The sequence below is a fragment of the Cydia fagiglandana genome, chromosome 25 (assembly GCF_963556715.1).
Source record: "Cydia fagiglandana chromosome 25, ilCydFagi1.1, whole genome shotgun sequence".
NCBI classification, from domain to species: domain Eukaryota; kingdom Metazoa; phylum Arthropoda; class Insecta; order Lepidoptera; family Tortricidae; genus Cydia; species Cydia fagiglandana.
The window spans coordinates 4660588-4682827 of record NC_085956.1 but is presented as its reverse complement, the minus strand read 5'-3'; the positions used below and the strand labels follow the sequence as shown (position 1 = coordinate 4682827).

General features: G+C 38.9%; 1 protein-coding gene across 4 annotated transcripts in view; it reads left to right on the top strand.

Annotated features, from left to right (window-relative positions):
* LOC134676997 (uncharacterized) overlaps positions 1-22240 on the top strand; it is a 95955-nt gene that overhangs the window by 65661 nt on the left and 8054 nt on the right. For 2 of the 4 annotated variants that reach the window (XM_063535371.1, XM_063535372.1), the window contains exons 2-4: positions 18828-18998; positions 19721-19831; positions 21207-21343. In XM_063535371.1, coding sequence (XP_063391441.1) covers positions 18828-18998; positions 19721-19831; positions 21207-21343 — 419 coding nt within the window. Of the gene's footprint in view, positions 1-18827; positions 18999-19720; positions 19955-21206; positions 21344-21624; positions 21662-22240 lie in introns of those variants that run through there. The other 2 variants (XM_063535373.1, XM_063535375.1) reach the window with 2 other exon arrangements.

Here is a 22240-nt window from a genome sequence, read left to right as displayed (position 1 = left end):
CTGTCAGTTGTTCGGAACTGTCAAAATTTTGTTCCAACTGACAGGCCGATACCGTCCGGTAGACTGTTAGTCAGTGGTCGGCTTTACACTCGCTAGTACTCTTTAGGCGGCGGGAATATTGTTCCTGAATTCGTAATCGCTTTGCCATTTATGTGTTCCTGGTACTTTTTTACCTGGTTACGTCATTTGTTGCGCAGTTAGTTTGGGCGATTTGGAAAAACCTTGAAATACGTTAAGGGAGTTTAGGGGGATGTTTTTCGGGTTATTTTTAGTAATACGTGTTGAAAATAGATCTAGTTTTAAAGGAATCAATGAATTCTCCCTTAGTTTCGTGCCTTAGGTCCACCATCTTAGGTTAACCATCGTAAGGCCCATAGATCTCCACTGTCACACACAAAAATAAAAGAATATTTATTTGTTTTACAAGGGGGCAAAGTTATTGTTTAACCGCTCGTGCTAATATTGATACCCGAGCAAGCGAAAGATTCCAAAATTGAACCACGAGCGTAGCGAGTGGTTCGAAAAATGGAATCCTGAGCGTTGCGAGGGTTTCAAAGCACGAGGGTTAAACAAAATTTGCCCCCGAGTGAAACACAAAATTTTTCACCACACCAACCCGAAGCAAATATTAAATGTAAAATATAAAACAAAATCAAACCAAATCAAATCCAAATGAATGTTATTAAATATTTATCATCCAAAGTCATCATTTGAAAGTCAATTCTACCAGCAAACACAAGAAAACAACTCAAAATTTGCATTTGATTACTTTGCCTCACATGTGAATAAAATGCAACTTTGCTATCAGTTTTTGAAGTGCAAAGTAAGTCTTTCCGAGCTGGTGTGGTGAAAAAAGTTTTGTGTATTCGCATTAATACATTTACATTTGTAAGTCACACAAAAGTCACAAAACATGTTTACTGTTTAATTACACTTTGATTTTTCAAATGCAAATACTTACGTTAATATTAAAATACCATTATCATAATGCCACCAGCCACCAGAGGGCAAAGGGCATAACCTATACGTACGTGGGCCATACTGAAAGCTTCAGGATTCTGATATATGAGACGACTTATTTTTAGGGTTCCGTACCCAAAGGGTAAAACGGGACCCTATTACTAACGCTACGTCTTACGTAGGCGAACAACGCGCGAACGCGGCGCGGCGCGGCGCGGCGAAATCAATCCTTTGATGCCCATAGAAGTGTCCTACGTAAGCGATCTCGTTGCGAACGCGGTGCGGCGCGATTTGCACGCGAATGTCAGGCGGCGCGGCGCGGCGCGGCGCGGCGGCGGCCGCTTTCGCCGCGCCGCGCCGCGCCGCGTTCGCGCGTTGTTCGCCTACGTAAGACGTAGCGTAAGACTCCGCTGTCCGTCCGTCCATCTGTCACCAGGCTGTATCTCACGAACCGTGATGGCTAGACAGTTGAAATTTTCACAGATGATGTATTTCTGTTGCCGCTATAACAACAAATACTAAAAAGTACGGAACCCTCGGTGTGCGAGTCCGACTCGCACTTGTCCGGCTTTTTTCTAAGTGGCCAGTCCAGGAATTTTCAGTATGCCCAAAGTATTTAAAACGAAAATGGAGGACCCGCGCGAAATCGCCTTCTCATACAAACGTTGGGCCTCTTTTTCCTCTCTGGATATTCATATTATTGAAAATATTTTGATACAATTGTTTGTATGTAGGTATATCATCGTTTGATTTTATTCAAATTTTAAGAATTACGAGTAGGAGCATTAAAAATTGTATGAAAATCAGTTTTTGCTTCTAATGTTTACAATAATCAAATTATCGAAAGAAGTCAAAGTTACGCGTATAGTTTATGCTGTTTATGGTTAATGTACATCAAATTATATAGCACTTAAGGCACCGTGACACAGGCGCGTTTTGCGGGCCGCACGTGAGCGACGCGCGCCGCTTTTACATATAAGGGCGTTTTTAGAATTAGAGTCCGTCACGTAATGGAATTCCACACACCAAAAAAAATATTTTTTTGACTAAAAATGGGTTGAATTAAATCTACTATTTATATATTTTACGAAAATGTTACTTTCCGTCTATATAAATTATTTATATTCCTAATAAATCACTTTAAACTGAATGACAGCGAATGTGACGATCCATTACGTTACAAGTTTTAGGCAGGTTTTAAGTGAAGATCGGAGTGTTTTAAATGAACCAGTTTTTATTTATTGAAATACAAAACTATATTAATTTTCTAAAAACGAATAACAACTGCAATACTAAGTAATTCAATAAAGTTATTTAAAGAAGTCTTTCCAATACGTCACATTTTTCGTTTTAATTGTTGCTTTGCAATCATTTTGTTATAAAAAACATAAGGTAAAGGTATTATAAAAAGTTGTTTTTAATAATTATCATATATTTTTCTTGCAAATGAGATCGAAATCAGTATCAATTATCCTAAAAATTTATATAAATTCTAATAAAATCAATCACAGCCACAGTAGGACAAAGTGACGTTATGGACCATAATATCGCGTTTAGGAACTACAAGAAGGGTTTACATGTGCGGAAAATAGCTACTTAATTTAATACCTACTTAATGTTGTACTTAATTAAATAATTTAGTAATTAATACCTATTATTATAGTTTAACTTAACAGATTTTGAAATTTCCTGCAGTAATTATGCTTTCGACTGCAGCAGTATTGCAGCACGATAATACTGATAATACTGCCGACTGCATTACTGCTACAAAATCAAAATAGATGTTGCTGCCCAGTTTTTTGACATTTGCAGTTAGCAGTATTGTCGTACTGCAATACTGCTGCAGTCGAAAGCATAACCTGCGCCTGCCAGCGTTTCTTAGGTCGAGCCGCCACTGGTGCTAAGTAATTACTAGTAGGTCGAGTAGTTAGAAGAATATAGCTAGAATAAAATTATTTTTGTGTTTTTAATATCACTCTACCTACTATATTTTGGCAACTTAAACTGACGGCATGTAAACCGTGCATTTTCATTCCATACGTCACGTTTTTTTGTTCCACTAATACATCACGTAACGTTTTGGATGTGACGTAGGCATGCCGGTTGGTTAATAAAGCGAAATAGCGGTCTGATCATTTGAATTTTCTTAATTATAATTATTTGATATCATACAACACATAATAATCTAACGTATTTCATAAATATTTAGTCAATAATTGACTCCTTATCTTCAGTTTAATTCAGTTCGTTGTGGAAAACAAATTTCTGCACATCGTGACGCACAACCTACACTAGCTTTTTTCGAGCCCAATTGCCTTGTAAAACCTAAACACCGGGTAATTATAGGAACATAATGTTACGATCATGTAAAAATCCGTATGATATTAGTAGATTTTTGCTACTAAGTTGGTAAAAACTCCGTGACGTTGGTGGAAATTTCCACTACGTCGATATTGAAGGACAACAATAAATTAAACTTTAATGCATATTTTTACTTTAGGTGTTAAAAAATAAGGTTTTTAATAGATTTTGGCTGGTACGATCTTATCACACAACAACCAGGTTCGGGCCTAGAAGGAGGCAGATATATAATATTTGGATCCAAAGTATGCAAAGTGTGCATGGGACACTCAAAAATCATCTCCCTTTCTTCAGTTTTTGTAAATTTTCTTTACTTTAGTACCATTTAATCAGTTTTTTTACCATAAATACTCAGATAATAAATCACTTTACAATTTTTGTGTACATGTAGTAAACTTTAAAACAGTATTTGACGGTAAAAAAGTATACCAAAGTCGTAGGACAGTGATATTTTACCCCAATATTTTTTTCCGAAAACGCCCATAAAACGCTCACGCTTCGCCTGCAAAACGCGCCTGTTTGACGGAGCCTTTAGTGGCAATGGATGTGTTAAAACGGAGTGACTGACCTTTTGACATAACTCTGTCAGGGGGTCGGGTAAAAGTACGTACGAGTGAAGGGACGATGACCGCTTTAAAATTATCCACTTTAAAAATAAACAATCGGAAAGTCTTAACTTTAAACAGTTTAAATTTATCTTGAATTTTGTAGTTAGATTAAAAGGGCCTAAGTCCCTTGCTTTTACGATGACTTTTAAATCATTTTCATCCCTAAAAATGTATCTAAGGTACCTATATACATGATACATACATATACATGATATGATGATACAGATATTTGTTCCTGAGTCATGGTTGTTTTCTATGTACCTATTTAAGTATTTATATATTATATATATCGTTGTCTGAGTACCCATAACACAAAAGCCTTCTTGAGCTTACCGTGGGGCTTAGTCGATTTGTGTAAAAATGTCCTTGAATATTTATTATTTATATTTTATACTCATGTTCATGTATTAATATAATATAAAATACATGATTAAATATCAAACAAATAAATATCACAGACCGTGCTCTGATGTTTAGTGATCATTTTGCGGTTAATATCCGTTGTATGTAAATAAGTTAATATTAAAGATACCTATGCAAAAAATAATAATCGATGAACGGCCATTTTAATGGAAGTTACAACGGTTAATATGAATCACTTCGGCAACTGCCCTTGTTCGGTTTTGCAAAGTTATTCTATTAGAAAAACGTTTAACTCATTCAAAATTAAACTCTATTCACATAGCAATAAAAACGTTCTGAAACGCATTACGTATATTCGAACATTCCAAATCCAAACAAAAATATTATCATAGAGCACGTTGATATGCGGAAACGATTCTATATTCTATATTTAAAACGGCGGAATGTTGACAAACAAATGTCTGTCCTTTTTTAGCTCGCGGGCGACCTGGCATGTCTGATTGTCTGTCCCGCTCGTTTAACACGGTTTTGCGACGTTGCTATCGTCCCAGATGATTCTGATTAGCGCAGTATACGTAGAATGCCCACATGCTTTTTGTATGCATCACGCGTGTTTAGATGACATAATAGTCTGGTGGTATTTACAAACTGCGACGTAATATAAATATTGTCACTGTCAACGGGTTAGTTTACATTAATTATTTATGTAAAATATGCATGTGCTAGTGCGCGTGTATTGTTAACCGATTTAAAAAAAGAGGTTATCATCCATTTGACCCGTTTGTGTGATATTGCTGGAATTTCACAATATTTACATATGTTAGCATATTTATATTGGTTAATGACTGCTAAACAGGTCTCTATGCAACCAATTGGTGTTTGTTTATTCAATCTAGTACGAAAAAAAATAACAAGAATAAATTACCAATTTTCTTCACATCGTGGACTAGTGACTTTATTTTTACTACATAGATTGTGTCTTCCTCAGATGGGATTGGTGGAAATACCTTATATAATAATATATTTTTTTAAATATTGTGTTATTTAAAATTTGTGTCATTCTGAAAAGTAAGGTTTGATATTGAAAAAAACCCTGGGCATTGGTTTTTCCTTTTAAAATTCTCAGGTAATCTCAGGTCTCAGATAATTAATTACATGAGTAGAACGTCGATAACTAGAACTTTAAAAATCCTTCTTATCGTAAAATTATATCATAACCCCAAAAAAATAACGCTCCATAAAATACATAAAAGTGTGAAAAATAACATATTGTATTTTGTAGTGGTAACCATTTTCAAAGTATGTATGTAAATATTACATAACAGGAAAACCTTACATTTGCGGCGCTTTACCGCAGATACAATTTCCTGGACTTGTGCAAGAGATAAGATGGGAAATTGCATCATTATCTTATGATATTACATTAATTACATTATCAACCGAGCCCCGCTTATATAATATTGACGATTCAATCAATGATATTGTAACTTCAGATAAAGTGTCATTCTATGGAACTTGCTAACTATGTAAACTAAAGTCACTAGTAAATTCGTCATTTTTGATGAATTTCAATATGGCGGTTTGTTTACATATTTAGCAAGTTTCATAGAATTGAGGCGCTTAATTTGTACAGTTCCTCTTTAACCCCCTTATTCATAAACGTTGACTAAAGTTGACAAGCCGATAATAATCGTTTGTCCCTCTCCATCATACCAATACGTCGGAAAGACAAACGATTATAATCGGCTTCTCAACTTTAGTAAACGTTTATGAATAAGGGGGTAAGTCTTTAGTCGCACGTATTAGGCAAACGAGAAATGTGCATTCGCTAAAGAGCTCCCACACACTGAAAGAGAAGGAGACAAGCTTATGTTTAGCAATGAGTGTAACAAAGATGAATGTTACGTAGTATGGTCCTTAGATTCAATAATTTGATTTTATATGTGCGATTCCGTTATATGAAGGACTGAGATATTGGTTCACATTATGATAACATGTTGGTAACACACGATAACAAAACAGATAAGAAATTACCAGACATTGACTGATGTGCAAAAATAGAACATATAAGTAAGTAAGGAACTAAATATTGTTTATTATTGCACGAATAATAATTAACTGATTATATCCACAAAAAAAATTTCCTAACGTTGACTAAATGACTACCCATCAAATAATAAGGTATTACCTAATTAAGCATCTTATCTTAAGAGTAACTTTAATCACTTTGTTTTGCTGAATAGTGACGTTTTTTTCAAACAAAAACGTCACTTTTGACCGCACTTGACAAATCTAATCCATATGTATGTATGTATGTATGTCACTTTATTGCACATAAACAGGTTTACATAAAATGGACAAAAACAAAACAAAAATAAAAATGTTATGTACAAAGGCGAACTTATCCCTAAAAGGGATCTCTTCCAGCTAACCTTTGAGAAAATGCGAAAGGATCAGATACTAACAGGTCCATATCATTTATAGATCTATTAATTGACGTATCTTAAAGTTCAAATCGGGCAGAAAGACGCTTCGTGCTCGCTCGGTCAATCAGTTAAGTCAATCTGCCCATCTTACGCTACGTCTTACGTAGGCGAACAACGCGCGAACGCGGCGCGGCGCGGCGCGGCGAAATCAATCATTTGATGCCCATAGAAGTGTCCTACGTAAGCGATCTCGTTGCGAACGCGGTGCGGCGCGATTTGCACGCGAATGTCAGGCGGCGCGGCGCGGCGCGGCGCGGCGGCGGCCGCTTTCGCCGCGCCGCGCCGCGCCGCGTTCGCGCGTTGGTCGCCTACGTAAGACGTAGCGTAAGCAAATAAAAGGCGGTATCTCATAAAACAAATGAACGTCAAAATGGAACTTTCAGATTAACATTGTAAAATACTCCTTTTTAGCTTAGCAGGGCAGCAATAGGACCCGGAATTGGCACCAAAATACACGGTATCGGTGCCAATCGGTCTGTGTTTTCACAGCTGATACGGTGCACCGATAACATATCGCCGGCCTTGCGGTCGTATCTTATCGTGTTTATTTTATAGGTCATTTATGTACACGCGAACCAATTGTAGTTCAACGTATGCAACCTGTACGGTTACCATCAGTTTGTCACTGACATAAACGCCGTCGAGAACGTAATTTACTTTCTATACATCCCGTTTGCACTAATATGCGAGTGCGAGCGAGATGTATAGAAAGTAAATTACGTTCTCGACGGCGTTTATGTCAGTGACAAACTGATGGTAACCGTACTGTTGGAATCGAAATATTAAAAGAAGCTTGGTTGACGTAACTGGTGGCTTCCTCGCACAACGTATCAGCATTGCGATACATCGAGGAAATGCCGCCAGCATCCTTGGTACAATTCCTTAAGGGCCTATTTTAGATAGTTATTAATTTAGTGTAGTGTTTGTACAGTGACTGTAATACAGTCGAAGGAATTTAAATTCCGACCCATTTCGTACTTTGTCACAGTGACAACCGTATGAGTTCTCTAGCGGCTTTCATATTGATTGTCACTGTGACAAAGTACGAAATGGGTCGGAATTTAAATTCCTTGACTGTACTTCCGTGTATATCTATTATGTATATAAACGTTTTTATATAAAAAAAGCTAAAGTCGCACCAAACAAAGTCTGCAGCGGATTTGATAGCCCACGCAGTGTAAGTGTTATGTATACGTCATAATTTCATAGAAGTTTGACGTTTAAAATGACACTTGCACTGCGTGGGGTATCAAAATCGCTGCATACTTTTTACGGTCTGACTATATGGCATTAGTGCCATACGTTAGGCGTCGCATTAGGTGTTTATACACTTAACTAGATTCAGAGCTGTGCGATTAGGGGCATGGCACACTGCGTCCGATTCGCAGCACGTCGCTCCGAAGAAGTTTGACCGGCATCCCGCTTGCACGTCGGAACGACGTGCGAATCGAACCCAGAACAAATCAAATTATTTTATGTTTTTTTTAAGTAGTCACACTACTGTATATAAAAACTATCTGTATCATTTTACAAAATAAAATATATGACCGTATGACAACAGCTGTTCTTTATAAATACATATCTACGTTATCTTATGATTACAATTTATCATGCTTTTATTGCTAAGCCTTCCTATCTGTTAGGCTGATGATGTAAAAACAAAACTATTGATTTGTAAATAAATACATAGTGTAAATACTTATTACTTCATTTATAACATCCTTAACCAATTAAGATTAACCGTTATTTACAACAAAATAATTTTAGTCATTTTCTCAAAAAAAATTTTTTGGCACAGTTGTCAACAGATAATAAAAATTCATGCTACAAATCTGCATATACTGTAAACTAAATTTCGTCTAATCTTTGGTCAGTCAACTCACCCGTGATGAAGCGAGTGCGCAATACCGATAATGCCCGAGTTAGAAAGAGACGGGTATAAGGATATTAAGCACTCTATGCACGTGTTGAAATTAAACTGATTTAGATTTATTATCTCCTGGTACTTAGGGGTTTGACACAGTTCGTCTTTGTTATGTTAAAAAAGAAATTAACCTCGTTTTTGTTTAAATAGGATTTTAAGACTTAATTAATTGCTACTAAATTAAACAGAAATGATTCAAAACACATAAATTGTCAATTTCTAAATTCGTCTAATAATATATTTTTTCAATTTGCCAAATGTATACTGAAACTTATTCCAATATTACTAAATGCCCATGATACATTACATGATTATTAGTATTGTGGAATGATTTTGGAAGAAAACATAATATTTTATACTTTGTGGAATTATATTTAACTGACATTCTAAAACTCATACTTACTTACTTACTTACTTAGGGCCACTTGCACCATCCCACTAACTTGGGGTTAACCGGTTAAACCGTTGACCCAGTGTCAAATTGTACTGGTAACCATGGTAACTCCAGGTTTAACCGGTTAACCCCGGGTTAGTGGAATGGTGCAAGTGAGCCTTAATGCGCATAAATTCTGATTGAAATAGATTTTCCAACCACTTACGGCTGTTACGCCCGGTCCATAAACTCTTTTATATGTCTTACAATATACCAAGTACATATTAAACCTTCAATACGTAGTTTGGATCTCTGCCAATACCTGTATTCGTTTCCGATGGCAGTTACCGAGGATATAGTGCGAGCGACAACCGTATAATGCCTATGTTGTTGTATACAGGGTTCGGATAAGTCGAACAATTTGACAAACTTGTATCGAAAATAAAAATAAAAAATACAAAAATCTCATTATTTAACCGCGGTGCAAGTATGCACTTTTGAACGAAGTTTCATAACAAAATACCAATTGTGGCTTTCCATCAGAGAAGGATCCCTTTTAGGCATGGAACCACGTAGGCACGTAATATTGTTGTGCACTTTGTATTTTTTACGCTAGATTGAACGCTTACGGGACGCGCATGCGTGTTTCATAGCGGAACTAAATTAAGTACATGCTCTAGGTTACGACTTGAGCTACTTAGGTCAATTAAAGGTATATGAACGGTAGTTTTTCATACAAGTGGTTAAATCCATTATGTTTTAAATTTTTTGGAATACAGATCCTCACAATAGAACCATATTGATACATTAAATACGGTGTCATTAAGGAATTATTTATTTATTATTATTTATTAGTCAAATAAGTAATACAGCATTACAGTAAAACCAAGGCACTGTGAAACTACAAAATAAAATACAATAAGTACAAAGAAACTACAAATAAAAACCAAAGACAAATTAAACATTAGATTTGGGCGACGACGTAACAGCGTGGCTCCGTCATTAAGGAATCATCATCATCATCATCGTCTCAGCCATAAGATGTCCACGAGTACACCGAATTTGAGGGACGCCGCTGCTCGTCCACCGGTGGTCTTGGACGTGGTTTAAGGACATACCCGGGTCCTATTAAGGAATGATGTCGAGTAATTAGTTAATTGGGCTAAACATAAAATTAAAGAGCTATATAAACTTTGAACTCCTATACGAGTCGCTTAACTTCAAACTCGGGTAAATCCATCCGTCCGATTATGTGATTTTGGTAATAGATATTTGCTGAGAGGGACGAATGGATTTACCCGAGTTTGAAGTTAAGCGAATTCTATCCACAAGCAAAACTGACAAATTAGTGTTTCTTTTTGAAATAAGAGCGTAATTTCGATTGTATGGCGGCGGCTACGTTCGTGAGGTTCTTAATTAGTTTTTAAGGCGTGTTAATAATAGTTTAACAACTTTAACAGAAGTCATTACTTAATGAACCTCCAATTAATGAAAAAGGGCTTAAATGTGAAAGAAACATTTTCACTACATTATTGGATATTTAGTTTAGTGTTTGTATTGCCATACAACAGGACAGATCTAAAGAAAAGAAAGTTGTAGCGTGGGTGTCTTCGATTACGGTTACGTGTTCATTGTTCGTGTTGAAGTGTGGTGAAAAAACGAAGGAAATTAAAGTGAGTTAATTAAGCCATTTTCTGCTTTTAGTGCGGGGATTGGTAAGATTTTTCTTAGACTTATTTCAACATTCGAGGTCAAGTTAAAACAATTATATATATTTCGGAAACACTTATAGTTATAGCAAAGACATATGTAACTTCGTATAAGATGAATAAAGTTTAAGGTAAAAACGTGCCTCGGAAATCAAGAGAAAGTCATTCTCGGATAGATGGCACACACACCTTTAGCCTATGCTCGGCTAGATGGCGTGACGACGCCGTTTCATATTTAACAATTTTAACACATGGATATCAGTGAATGAACATGGATCAAAATGATATAAAAATAATAAAATCATTTATCCATATACATACATTTATTTGATAATTTTATACGTTTTCGTTTTGAGTTTTAGTCGTGTGTCGATAGATGGCAGTAAATTTACTGTGACTACAAAATTTACTATGACAGGACCCCTCTATACTATCTATTCTTTTTGGTTATAGCGTATGTATATTGACAAATACATACGACTTTGAATTTGGACTAGGTCAATTTGTGTAAGATTGTCCCATAATATTTATTAACATTATTAATCTCTATATTTATCTTAAGTCTTAGATTAGGGTTATGTCTTATTAACATTTATTATTTTTATTTATTGAATTTAGGTAGTTTATTTACAATAAACAAAATAGTTATTTACGATACAAGTGCGAAAAAGAGGAAATTCGAAACGAGTGGCGATAAATTAAAACACGACCGAAGGGAGTGTTTTAAATCGACACGAGTTGCGAATTACCTATTCGCACGTGTATCGTACAAGGTTTTACAGTACATATGGCCCTTTAAACTTTTGACATCGCACGAAAAGTGCTATTTTACGCACTAGTGCGGAAAAATAGGACCATATGTACTGTAAATTATATTTCAGATTTCAGCTGCAAAGCATGCTTAAAATGCACACTAAATATCTAATTTCTGCTATTCGTCATCACACAGTTAAATATACTATAATTACACTTTTATCGTATCAGGAAGTCACACACGATGTGGTATAGCATGCTAAACATTAACGCCGAATTGTCATGCACGCATACATGCCGGAATTTATGCATATGCATGCAGGGCTTCATGCTTCATCGCGCTGACGTCATGCGCTTAGAGTTTAATATCACACGTAATAGCACATTTTCAAATAAATCGGTTTTGGGTTATAATTAGGACTGAAAAGCCTTAAACCCTTAAAGGTTGTCTAGAAGAGATATCTTTCCAGCGATAAGTTTTTGTTATAATAGATGCGCTCAGGAAGATGCGAAGAGCTGCGCGAAATAGACGATTTCGGTCGTCACGGCCGTGGCAACACGATGGAACTGCCAAATTAAGGCAAACACGCGTGTATTAGTGAACCAGGGATTATGTCAGGCTAAAGTTAGGTCTGACAACGCTTAAAGGCCATCAAAGGCTCGAGTCTTTTACACGAAAGAGTCCAGTGTAGTTTGTAAGTCACTATACTGGTTGTTATGATAAATGCGCTCAGGAAGATGCGAAGAGCTGCGCAGTCTATTTCAGTCGTCACGGCCGTGGCAACACGATGGAACTGCCAAATTAGGGTACACTCACGTGTATTAGTGGACCAGACATTTTGTGAAGCTAAACTTAGATGACGGGTGACTTTGTAATGGGAGACCTTTGAAATGCAGTTGATTCTCTTCTAACTCATTTCTGTTGATATTGCATTTTTCGAGTGATTAAATGCGGTAGCGGTATTTAAAATCGCTGAATGTAGAAGAGGGTATGCTAAATTTCAGCTGAATCAGAAATCGGCAAGAGGGTCAAATTTAGCTCAATGATTTGACCCACACTAACATACAAACTTAACAGGGCAAAGTTAAATAGAAGCAAACGCTCTTCGAGTGTTTAAAAATTAAAATACAACCAATTTTGGCCCGCTACAAAATTCACGAGCCATCCCGACCGCAGGGTGAACTGGGGCGGGTTGCATTCGGCCCCAGAAGTAGGTCACGGAATTGGGTCGACCGGGGTGCAGCGTGTCAAGGGCCGGCCGCGCCCTGACGAACTCTTTGTTCTTTCTTGAGGAATTCAGGTTCAATGGTTACGTGGGAAAAGGAAACAGTTGTAAGAGTAGGTAAGCGAGATGTTCTAAATTATTTGAACTCAAATTTGATTTGATTGGATCGAAATGAGTGCATTTTGATCACAAGTCTCACTTAGCGAAACCTGCTGGTTGTAGCTTGTAGCTAAGGGTGTTTCTTTGTCAAAACGTGAGACGCAATACACAAAATGTGAGACGCAATACACAAAATGTGAGACGCAATACACAAAAGAAATTGGATAGGGATAGGTTAAATGAAAATATTTTTCGCTTAAAAATACGTTTATTTTTCTGTGTATTTCTCATTGCACCCACATGGACGCTTTTCTGTTTCGCCCTATGGTTGACTGGTAGAGAATGCCTATAGCGGCATTAAGTTCGCCTGTTGTACTTTTTGTATGTGCAATATAGTTAAAAAAATATCACCCTAAGTTACATATGGTGTTATCTTTAACAGATACCTACGAATCTGTTACAAATTTTCAAAAATAAAGGTCTGCTGTTTTAACAATTGGGACTAGTACTATAAACTATAAACTCAATCTACAACGCGCGGGTTACTTAACAAATATTCCTACCAATAACTATAAGTATACCTACAAAGCATGTAACAAAGGAAACATACAAAAACACCTATTTTCATTGATCTTGTGATTTTTGTCCGAATAATATTTAAAAGAACTCTTCAAAGTCATTTGAAGTGTTTTCATGTTCTAACAAAGTAATTAATTCCTTCAAAAGGTTCCGTTATTGAAAACGGATAGAGAAATTGGAAGCCTCCTTCATTTATATTTCAATCAAATTTTAATTTGGAAGCTTGGTTATTACAACATTTTGTAGGGCTTGTTCTTGACCCCGTGACCTACTAACCTTTAAAATGAGATATTGGGGGAAAGATCAGGGGCTACGTAAAATGGGTCGACTATTAGAGAATGCCATAAGGTATTACGTTCACCTTATTACATTTTAAGTTTTTATATGTAAATTTTACATAAATAATACATACTTAACGAGTTATTATATAGCTAGCACATAACCTCACAAACTTCTCAAAGATTTCTTTGTTTCTTTCTTTTACAGTTTTTAGTAACCTTTTTGTTGTTTTTTAGGGTTCCGTACCCAAAGGGACTACTATTACTAAGACTCCACTGTCCGCCTGTCCGTCACCAGGCTGTATCTCTTGACAGTTGAAATTTTCACAGATGATGTATTTTTGATGCCGCTTTAACAACAAATACTAAAATTTAAAAAAAATATATTTAAGTGGCTCCCATACAACAAACGTAATTTTTTTGCCGTTTTTTGCGTAATGGTACGGAAGCCTTCGTGCGCGAGTCTCACTCGCACTTGGCCGGTTTTTTTTCTGTATTTTCTATGACCAAATATTAACTACAATACTCGTTCCTATTAACACATATTCATCATCACATGCCGTTAAATCCATGATAACATCAATAGCCAAAGTAAAACGAGAAATCTGCAACCTTCATTAACGCGGAAGTGAAAATTCCCACTTACTCGCGAAACGGCAGCCATTGTCTTATATTTAGAAGGGGGAAGGGGGGAGATAAGCGCAGCGGGACGCAAATAGACTCGGTTAAATTCCTTGAAATGGGTTATACAAATACACTTTGTGTGTTATTCCTAAAATAACAAATTAAATGGGTTTTAAAGGATCGGTAACCTGCATGTGAGGTTTTGCACGCGTTATATTCAGTCGATTTAAATTCAATTAAACTGGACGTATAAGTATGAAACATTAAAAAAAATATGGCGGATTTTTTGAAATTGAATACGTATCACGTTTTACATTTGACTCTCGGACTTTAAAGTACGAGTATGCACCGTTTTTGATCCATGATCAGGATACCAAAGGATTTAAAATCCCTACTCAAAGAGTATTTTAATAATTGCACTGATATTTAAGTGTTCGTTGACTATGTTAGATTTAGTAGACCAAGATAAGTCTGCAACGATTTTGAAAGCACACGCAATGCATGTTATTTATTACGTCATTCATAATTTCATAAAAGTTGGTCACTTTTGTTTTACTACTACATTTCAGTGAGTCAGACAATAGCCATTTAAATAGCTTTTTATTTACTGGAATAATTAACAGCTTTAACAGAAATTAATTTTGTTTACGTTCGTTGAAGTGAATTATTTAGCCCCGTAGTTAATGTGATTAAAAATGGCGTAATCATATTTCAAGGTGGCCAACATTTATCTATGCAAACCATCGACTTTGTGTGTTTTATATGTGCACACTATCAGACACACAACCTAGAAGTAGGCACGGCTCTTTTCTTTAAAAAAATTCAAAAGTATAGTCCCATCCAGAAGAAAGCACGAAAACGGAACAACGGAACTATAGCGAAGCAAAGTATGTATGTGCAACTTTGCTTCGCTATAGTTTGTTTTTTGTAGCATTATAAATAAGGTAAACAATCTTGATGTGTCTTTTTATTGAAAAACACGTTTTAAAAATGAGTCACGGCAAATATATAACAGTTATGATTCTAATACGATCATTTATATTCTTCTGCTTTCATAAGTAATAGTTAATGATTTTTAAAGTCCCCCCCCACTTTTGAGACCTATTTTGCAATTTTTAGAATAACAATTGTATGTCATACAGGCATTTTTGTCTGCATGCTCACTTGAGTAGGTATATTATATTAATATGATTTATTTACTCGTCTCTGAATAGTCTGAATTTTACTATGTTACCAATTTGATAAGATAAGACAAACTTTAGTCAAAACAGTAACCTGTGCTAGTTTTATATAAGATTACCTATTACCATGTTTCCTGTCAGGGGTCAGCGCACTGAACCCTAAATTATCACGTGTCGGCCATTGTGATACATTTTATTGGGAAAATAATTATGTTAATTTGTTTTTTTTTTCTAGTATGCTGCGGCATTCTTTTTTTGTGGATAAGTTTGTTTCGCGTATTCTATCTTAAAAGTATTCAAAAAAACTACTACACCGATTTTGATGAATGAGGTAGCAGCAATCGATTCGTTTCGCTGACAAGGATTACATAAGGGTATATTTCTTACGACCTAACCTATTATACCTATATTATCTAACTTAATCTATCTAGGTACCTAATGTACCTATGTGAAAATAATGTCATTTTGACATAGACACTCTCTAATGTACATTTACTACCCCGATATAGCAAATTTCATCGAAATCGTTAGCCGTTTCAGAGATCCCCGATATAAATAAATATTATTAAACAAGAATGGCTCGGTTAAAGGCAAAGATATAGGTATACATGCAAACACATATTAATATTATAAAACATTACTATCCTTTCTTTGTATATAGGGTGAAAGTAGGATTAAAATATATTATCCATTCACACAAAGAAACACAATAGTCCAAAACGATTTTTTACATCAGTCGGATCACGCTTTTACTTATACAAAATGCGAATTACCTCCCACCATTGAATCTTTACGGTCAGCCAAGAAACTGGTCTACCACTTTTCGACTCTATCTATCTGAAGATAGAGTCGAAAAGTGATAGACCACTTTCTTGGCTGACTGTACCACAGAATAAATAATAGTACTAGGTACAGAAGATTCACTCTAACAAAACGCGTCTGTTACGATCTGGACAGATATAACCGCTAGGTGGCGACAGCGCCACGCGCGGCTTATGGCTAGCCACCAAAATTGGTGTGTGACGGATGTACTTGTAGCTACCTGTTGCAAAGCGACGAAATAGCGGAGTGAGCCACGCCTATATATGTCGGCGGCCGATCTTAAGATCAGGCAGATCGTAATGTTCCTGTATAATGTTTTGACGATAGTCACATTAAGCCAATAGATAGGCAGGATAGAATCGTTAGGTTGCTTTAGATGCCCGAAGGGCAAACTGCCCAGAAATAGGAGCCCCGCGTAGCTCCGTCGACTAAGGGAATGAGTCAAAGATTTTCACGTTTCACGATATGGCTAGGAATTTCACGATATGCCTGATCTTACGATCGGCCGCCGACATATATACCACGATTTCTATTACCCACTTACTATATAAAGGCATGAAGGTCACAGAATGTGACCTGGATACATTTTCTTTTGTCCAATGATGTATCGATTTATGCAGCTGTCGCTTGCACTATGTTCCTAGTTCAGGCGGCGTAGCACGGTCGCGTTTTTATCCCTTGTCACCATGCCTGTCACGTTCTAACCAGTATGTTAGTGCGAAAGGGACGCGCATAGTGATAGTCGATAAAAATGGAACCGTGCTGCGCCCGCAGGTGTGTGATTATAACTTTCAGAGTTAACTATTTTTTAGGGTGCCGTACCCAAAGCGTAACAACGGAACCTTATTACTAAGACTCCGCTGTCCGTCTGTCTGTCGGTCACCAGGATGTACTTCATAAACCGTGATAGCTAGACAGTTAAAATTTTGTGAGGTTGAGGGGGGACACTTCGCCCTTCGGGCAAACTCGGCTCCGTTCGGCTCAGCATTGCTCCGAGCAATTATTAGGGTTGGCACCCCTTGACGTCCTTTTGCGTGCACGACCAAAGATATTAGATAATGACTTGAATTTTGACAACACTAAATATCCGAAAGGGATAGTGCCATAAATTAGAAAGGGACAGCATAATTCGACCTTGAATCGCTGTCAAACTTCGGTTTCGTATGAAGTGTCCTTTCTGTAGTAGTATGTAATATTATTTATTTTGTGCCCTTACAATCAGTCGGACTGTATGCTTGCTTGTGTCCCAGTACTCCCAGTATGCCCTACATCTTTCACATTGTTTTCGGGGGCGATAAATCGATCTAGCTAGGTCTTATCTCTGGGAAAACGCGCATTTTTCAGTTTTCATATGTTTTCCGAGCAAAGCTCGGTCTCCCAGATATTAACATTTTTGATTCAGAAAGCCACATAAAATTCACGTATCCTATGCAACAATGTATCATGTATCCCTTTAAAATCAGGCGGGCTGTATGCTTGTTTGCTACCAACTAGGCATAAAAAAGTGACCCTATTTCTTTCTCAGTGTTTGCGCACCTCGGGGCCCCGTTATGCTGGTTTGTTCTCGCTCAAGCAACTACTAGTGGCCGCTAGCGACCTAGAAACCTAGCGGAGACCTATTGACCTATAACGATGTTTGTCGAAACTTATCAGCCTTTGACTAGTCTTTCAAAGGATGAAGTAACATAATCCGTTGGTGGTTTATACCTAGAATAGGGGGATGAGGAGGGGGGGTTCTAAAATAGACCGATATGTACAGTCAGCAGCAGAAGTTGCTAAGCGGGCGTGGTGTTCAAAATTACCTTGACACGCTCTTATTCACTTAATAATAAAGTCGCGTCAAGATCATTTTGAATACCTCGCCCGCTTAGCAACTTCTGCTGCTGACCGTACATAATTAGGTAAAATAGGTTTGATTATGGTTGTAACTGGTATGAAATTACTTGGATTTTTTTAATGAGTCTATAATTATTATTAAGGGCGATGTAGGGAAGTCCCTTTAAAATTTGCTAGCAAGACCTCATATCAAAATACGTACTTCGCTCAGACCCAGTCAGAAAGCTTCGTTCCTTCTGCTTTACTGACCTTCTATTTATAAGAGGAGTATATGTGAATAAGCGGTGGTGGCCGAGTGGATATGACGTCCGACTTTCTATCCGGAGGTTGGGGGTTCAATTGATATAAACTTATATTAAATTATTTCGGTGAAGGAAAACATCGTGAGGAAACCTGCATACATCTGCGAAGAAATTCAAAGCTGTATGTGAAGTCCCTAATCCGCATTGGGCTAGCGTGGCGACTATAGCCCAAGCCCTCTCGCGCATGAGAGGCCTGTGCCTAACAGTGGGACGTATGTAGGCTGAAATTAAGGAAAGAGTTAAAAGCGACGAAATAGCTTGCAGACGGTCTTCTCCACATACACCTTATTATTTTACTATGTGTGTAAAAAACACTATCTAAAGCTGAACATTGTATTTCCAGATGCACAGTAGCGAGACGCCGCCGGCACCGCCGGCCACCGGGCCCAACCTGCTCCTGGAGCTGGGGCGCCTCATCATCCGCGCCCGCAGCCCCACCCCCACCCCCCGCGCGCCGCACGACCGCCTGCTGCACGCCAAGCTGCTGGCGGCCAGCCCTTCCACCAGCCAGCAGGTATGTTGTCTGTCTGAAGACCCTGGAGCAGCCCCACCCCCACCCCCCGCGCGCCCCACGACCGCCTGCTGCACGCCAAGCTGCTGGCGGCCAGCCCTTCCACCAGCCAGCAGGTATGTTGTCTGTCTGAAGACCCTGGAGCAGCCCCACCCCCACCCCCCGCGCGCCCCACGACCGCCTGCTGCACGCCAAGCTGCTGGCGGCCAGCCCTTCCACCAGCCAGCAGGTATGTTGTCTGTCTGAAGACCCTGGAGCAGCCCCACCCCCACCCCCCGCGCGCCCCACGACCGCCTGCTGCACGCCAAGCTGCTGGCGGCCAGCCCTTCCACCAGCCAGCAGGTATGTTGTCTGTCTGAAGATCCTGGAGATGCTGCGCCCGCTGCCCCAACCCCACCCCCCGCGCGCCTCACGACCGCCTGCTGCTTGCCAAGCTGCTCGCGGCCAGCCCTTCCACCAGCCAGCCGGTATGTACAGGTCTGCAGGTCTGGAGCTGTGCATCATCCGCGCCCGCAGTTTTCTGCAAACGAGTGTCATCTTGGCTCGGCATCTAGGTATGTTATTGTCTTTCAAACCAAGAGTGTTAGAAGCTCCTTTCATGTTTCAAGAATGCACCTTTGTTGAATTGATTTATGGCGTGACACTAGAACACCGAAACCTGTGAATGGACTCCAAACTATGAATCAACATACTGGTTAAACGAAATTTGCCATTGTTGTTTCCAGGTGGTGACACAGCCGAAACCCGAAAAGGACGAGCCAAAGCCCGGCGTCGAGGCGTCTCTCAACGACCACGTGCACGCTCTGTGGAACGACCAGATACCGATCTGCATCGAGGTTGGTACCGCACTACACTCCTAGTAGACTGACATCGGACCAGGATACAAACACGGCGTCAAGGCGTCTCTCAATGACCACGTGCACGCCCTGTGGAACGACCAGATACCGATCTGCATCGAGGTTGGTACCGCACTACACTCCTAGTAGACTGACACCGCACCAGAAGACAAACACGACGTCAAGGCGTCTCAACGACCACGTGCACGCCCTGTGGAACGACCAGATACCGATCTGCATCGAGGTTGGTACCGCACTACACTCCTAGTAGACTGACACCGCACCAGAAGACAAACACAACGTCAAGGCGTCTCAACGACCACGTGCACGCCCTGTGGAACTGTTAACCAAGTAATATCTGTTCATATACGTTACATACGATATTCTGTTCCATCAGAATTGTAGTCAAGCCAAGCCTGTCATCAACTTACGTAGTGAAAGTGAACTTTTTATACCCTCACAATAACATGCCGGATACTTACATTTTTACACAGCGCATGCTCGTGCACACAGTAACACTTAACTGTCCATCGGTGGACCTTATGCCTTTTGTAATAAGGTTTACGAACTGTCAGTTAACAGTATGGGCGATGGTATGCCATCTAGTTTTACCTACTGACAATTTACGCAATTAACACGCATTAAATTGGCTGGTAAATATATGAACATTATTGCACGGAATTTTCATACGATTGTAACGAAATCAAAGTACTTATAGTGTATAAAAGTGCTTCTAATATACGATTTATTGCTTATGCATAAACATATTACTTACATGCGACTTGCAATCCGGAGGTCGTAGGTTCAAACTCCGGCTCGTAACAATGACTTTTTCGGAACTTATGTACGAAATATTATTTGATATTTTCCAGTCACTTTTCGGTGAACGAAAATATCGTGAGGAAACCGGACTAATCCTAATAAGGCCTAGTTTACCCTCTGGGGTGGAAGGTCAGATGGTAGTCGCTTTTGTGAAAACTAGTGCCTACGTCAATTCCTGGGATTAGTTGTAGCGGACCCCGGGCTCCCATGAGCCGTGGCAAAATGCACGAGGAAGATGATGACCTGGTATTGTACAAACTCTACACCTTAGTCAAAATATGTGGCTTGGCTGTGGTGTTCGATAAAAATATGGATTTTTGCCGATTTCGAATTTTTTGAAAATTTTCAAAATAGCTCGAGCGAGATCTTAAAGCTTAAGGGCCCACTGATTAACAGTCCGCCGGACGGTATCGGCCTGTCAGTTGTTCGGAACTGACAAAATTTTGTTCTAATTCTAACCGATAGGCCGATACCGTCCGGCGGACTGTTAATCAGTGGGCCCCTTTACAAGGCCAGTTACTGTGGCCTAATTTATTTTGTACTGTTTTTCCAGGTGCTTCTGGCCCCAGACTGCCCCGACTGCTACCAGGCGATCAGCCGCGTAGAAGAGGACTCCTCATTCGACAAACAGCACAACCAACAGCGCGCGTTACTCCTCGAGCGATGGAGCATGCGCGCGCTCGTCACCAAGTATGCTATATCTTTATTTCTCATACAAACCTAATCTAGAGTGCCGTCAGCCACCGGTGGTCCGGGCCGCAGAGAGAGGAACCGCCGGAATTTGACCCTTGATCCAACCAGCTATCGAGAGTATCTTTAGATATTTGCGAGGCTCTTCGGTTTGACATTCAATGATCGCCGAATCAACATCCCACATAGCGGCTATCTTTATTATTTAACAGCTTAACACACTGCTTGGATACACCGCTACCAGGCGATCAGCCGCGTAGAAGAGGACTCTTCATAGTTACTCCTTGAGCGATGGAGCATGCGCGCGCTCGTCACCAAGTATGCTATATCTTTATTTCTCATACAAACCTAATCTTAGGGTGCCGTCAGGCACCGGTGGTCAGGGCCGCAGAAGGAACCGCCTTTTGCATCTGACCCGTGATCCAACCAGCTATCGAGAGTATCTTTAGATATTGGTCGAGGGTCTTAGGACACCGTTGGCGCATCAATAATCGCCATCCGACATGGTGGCTATCCTTATTATTTAACAGCACACACTGCTTGGATAGACTGCTACCAGGCAGTGATGCCAACTCGGATTTTGAAAAAATGCTAGACTAATGTCTAGATTATGCCAAAATTATGCCAAAGATTTTTGAAAGACCTACGCTAAAAAAATGCAAAAATATCACTCGAAATTTGACACTTAAAACACATACTTTTTTAAAATTTACCGCCTTTCTCTACTGACAAGATCTGCTTGACCAACTTGATATAGTCCGTTGACGTCCATCCGTCCACAAAAGTCAAAATTCATATGAAAATATGAACCAAATAAGGCGATGGCGCATATTCTTGCTGCCAAGTTGATGCAAATTTGGCTTAGACTAAATTATGCTAAAAAATATGCCAGATGCT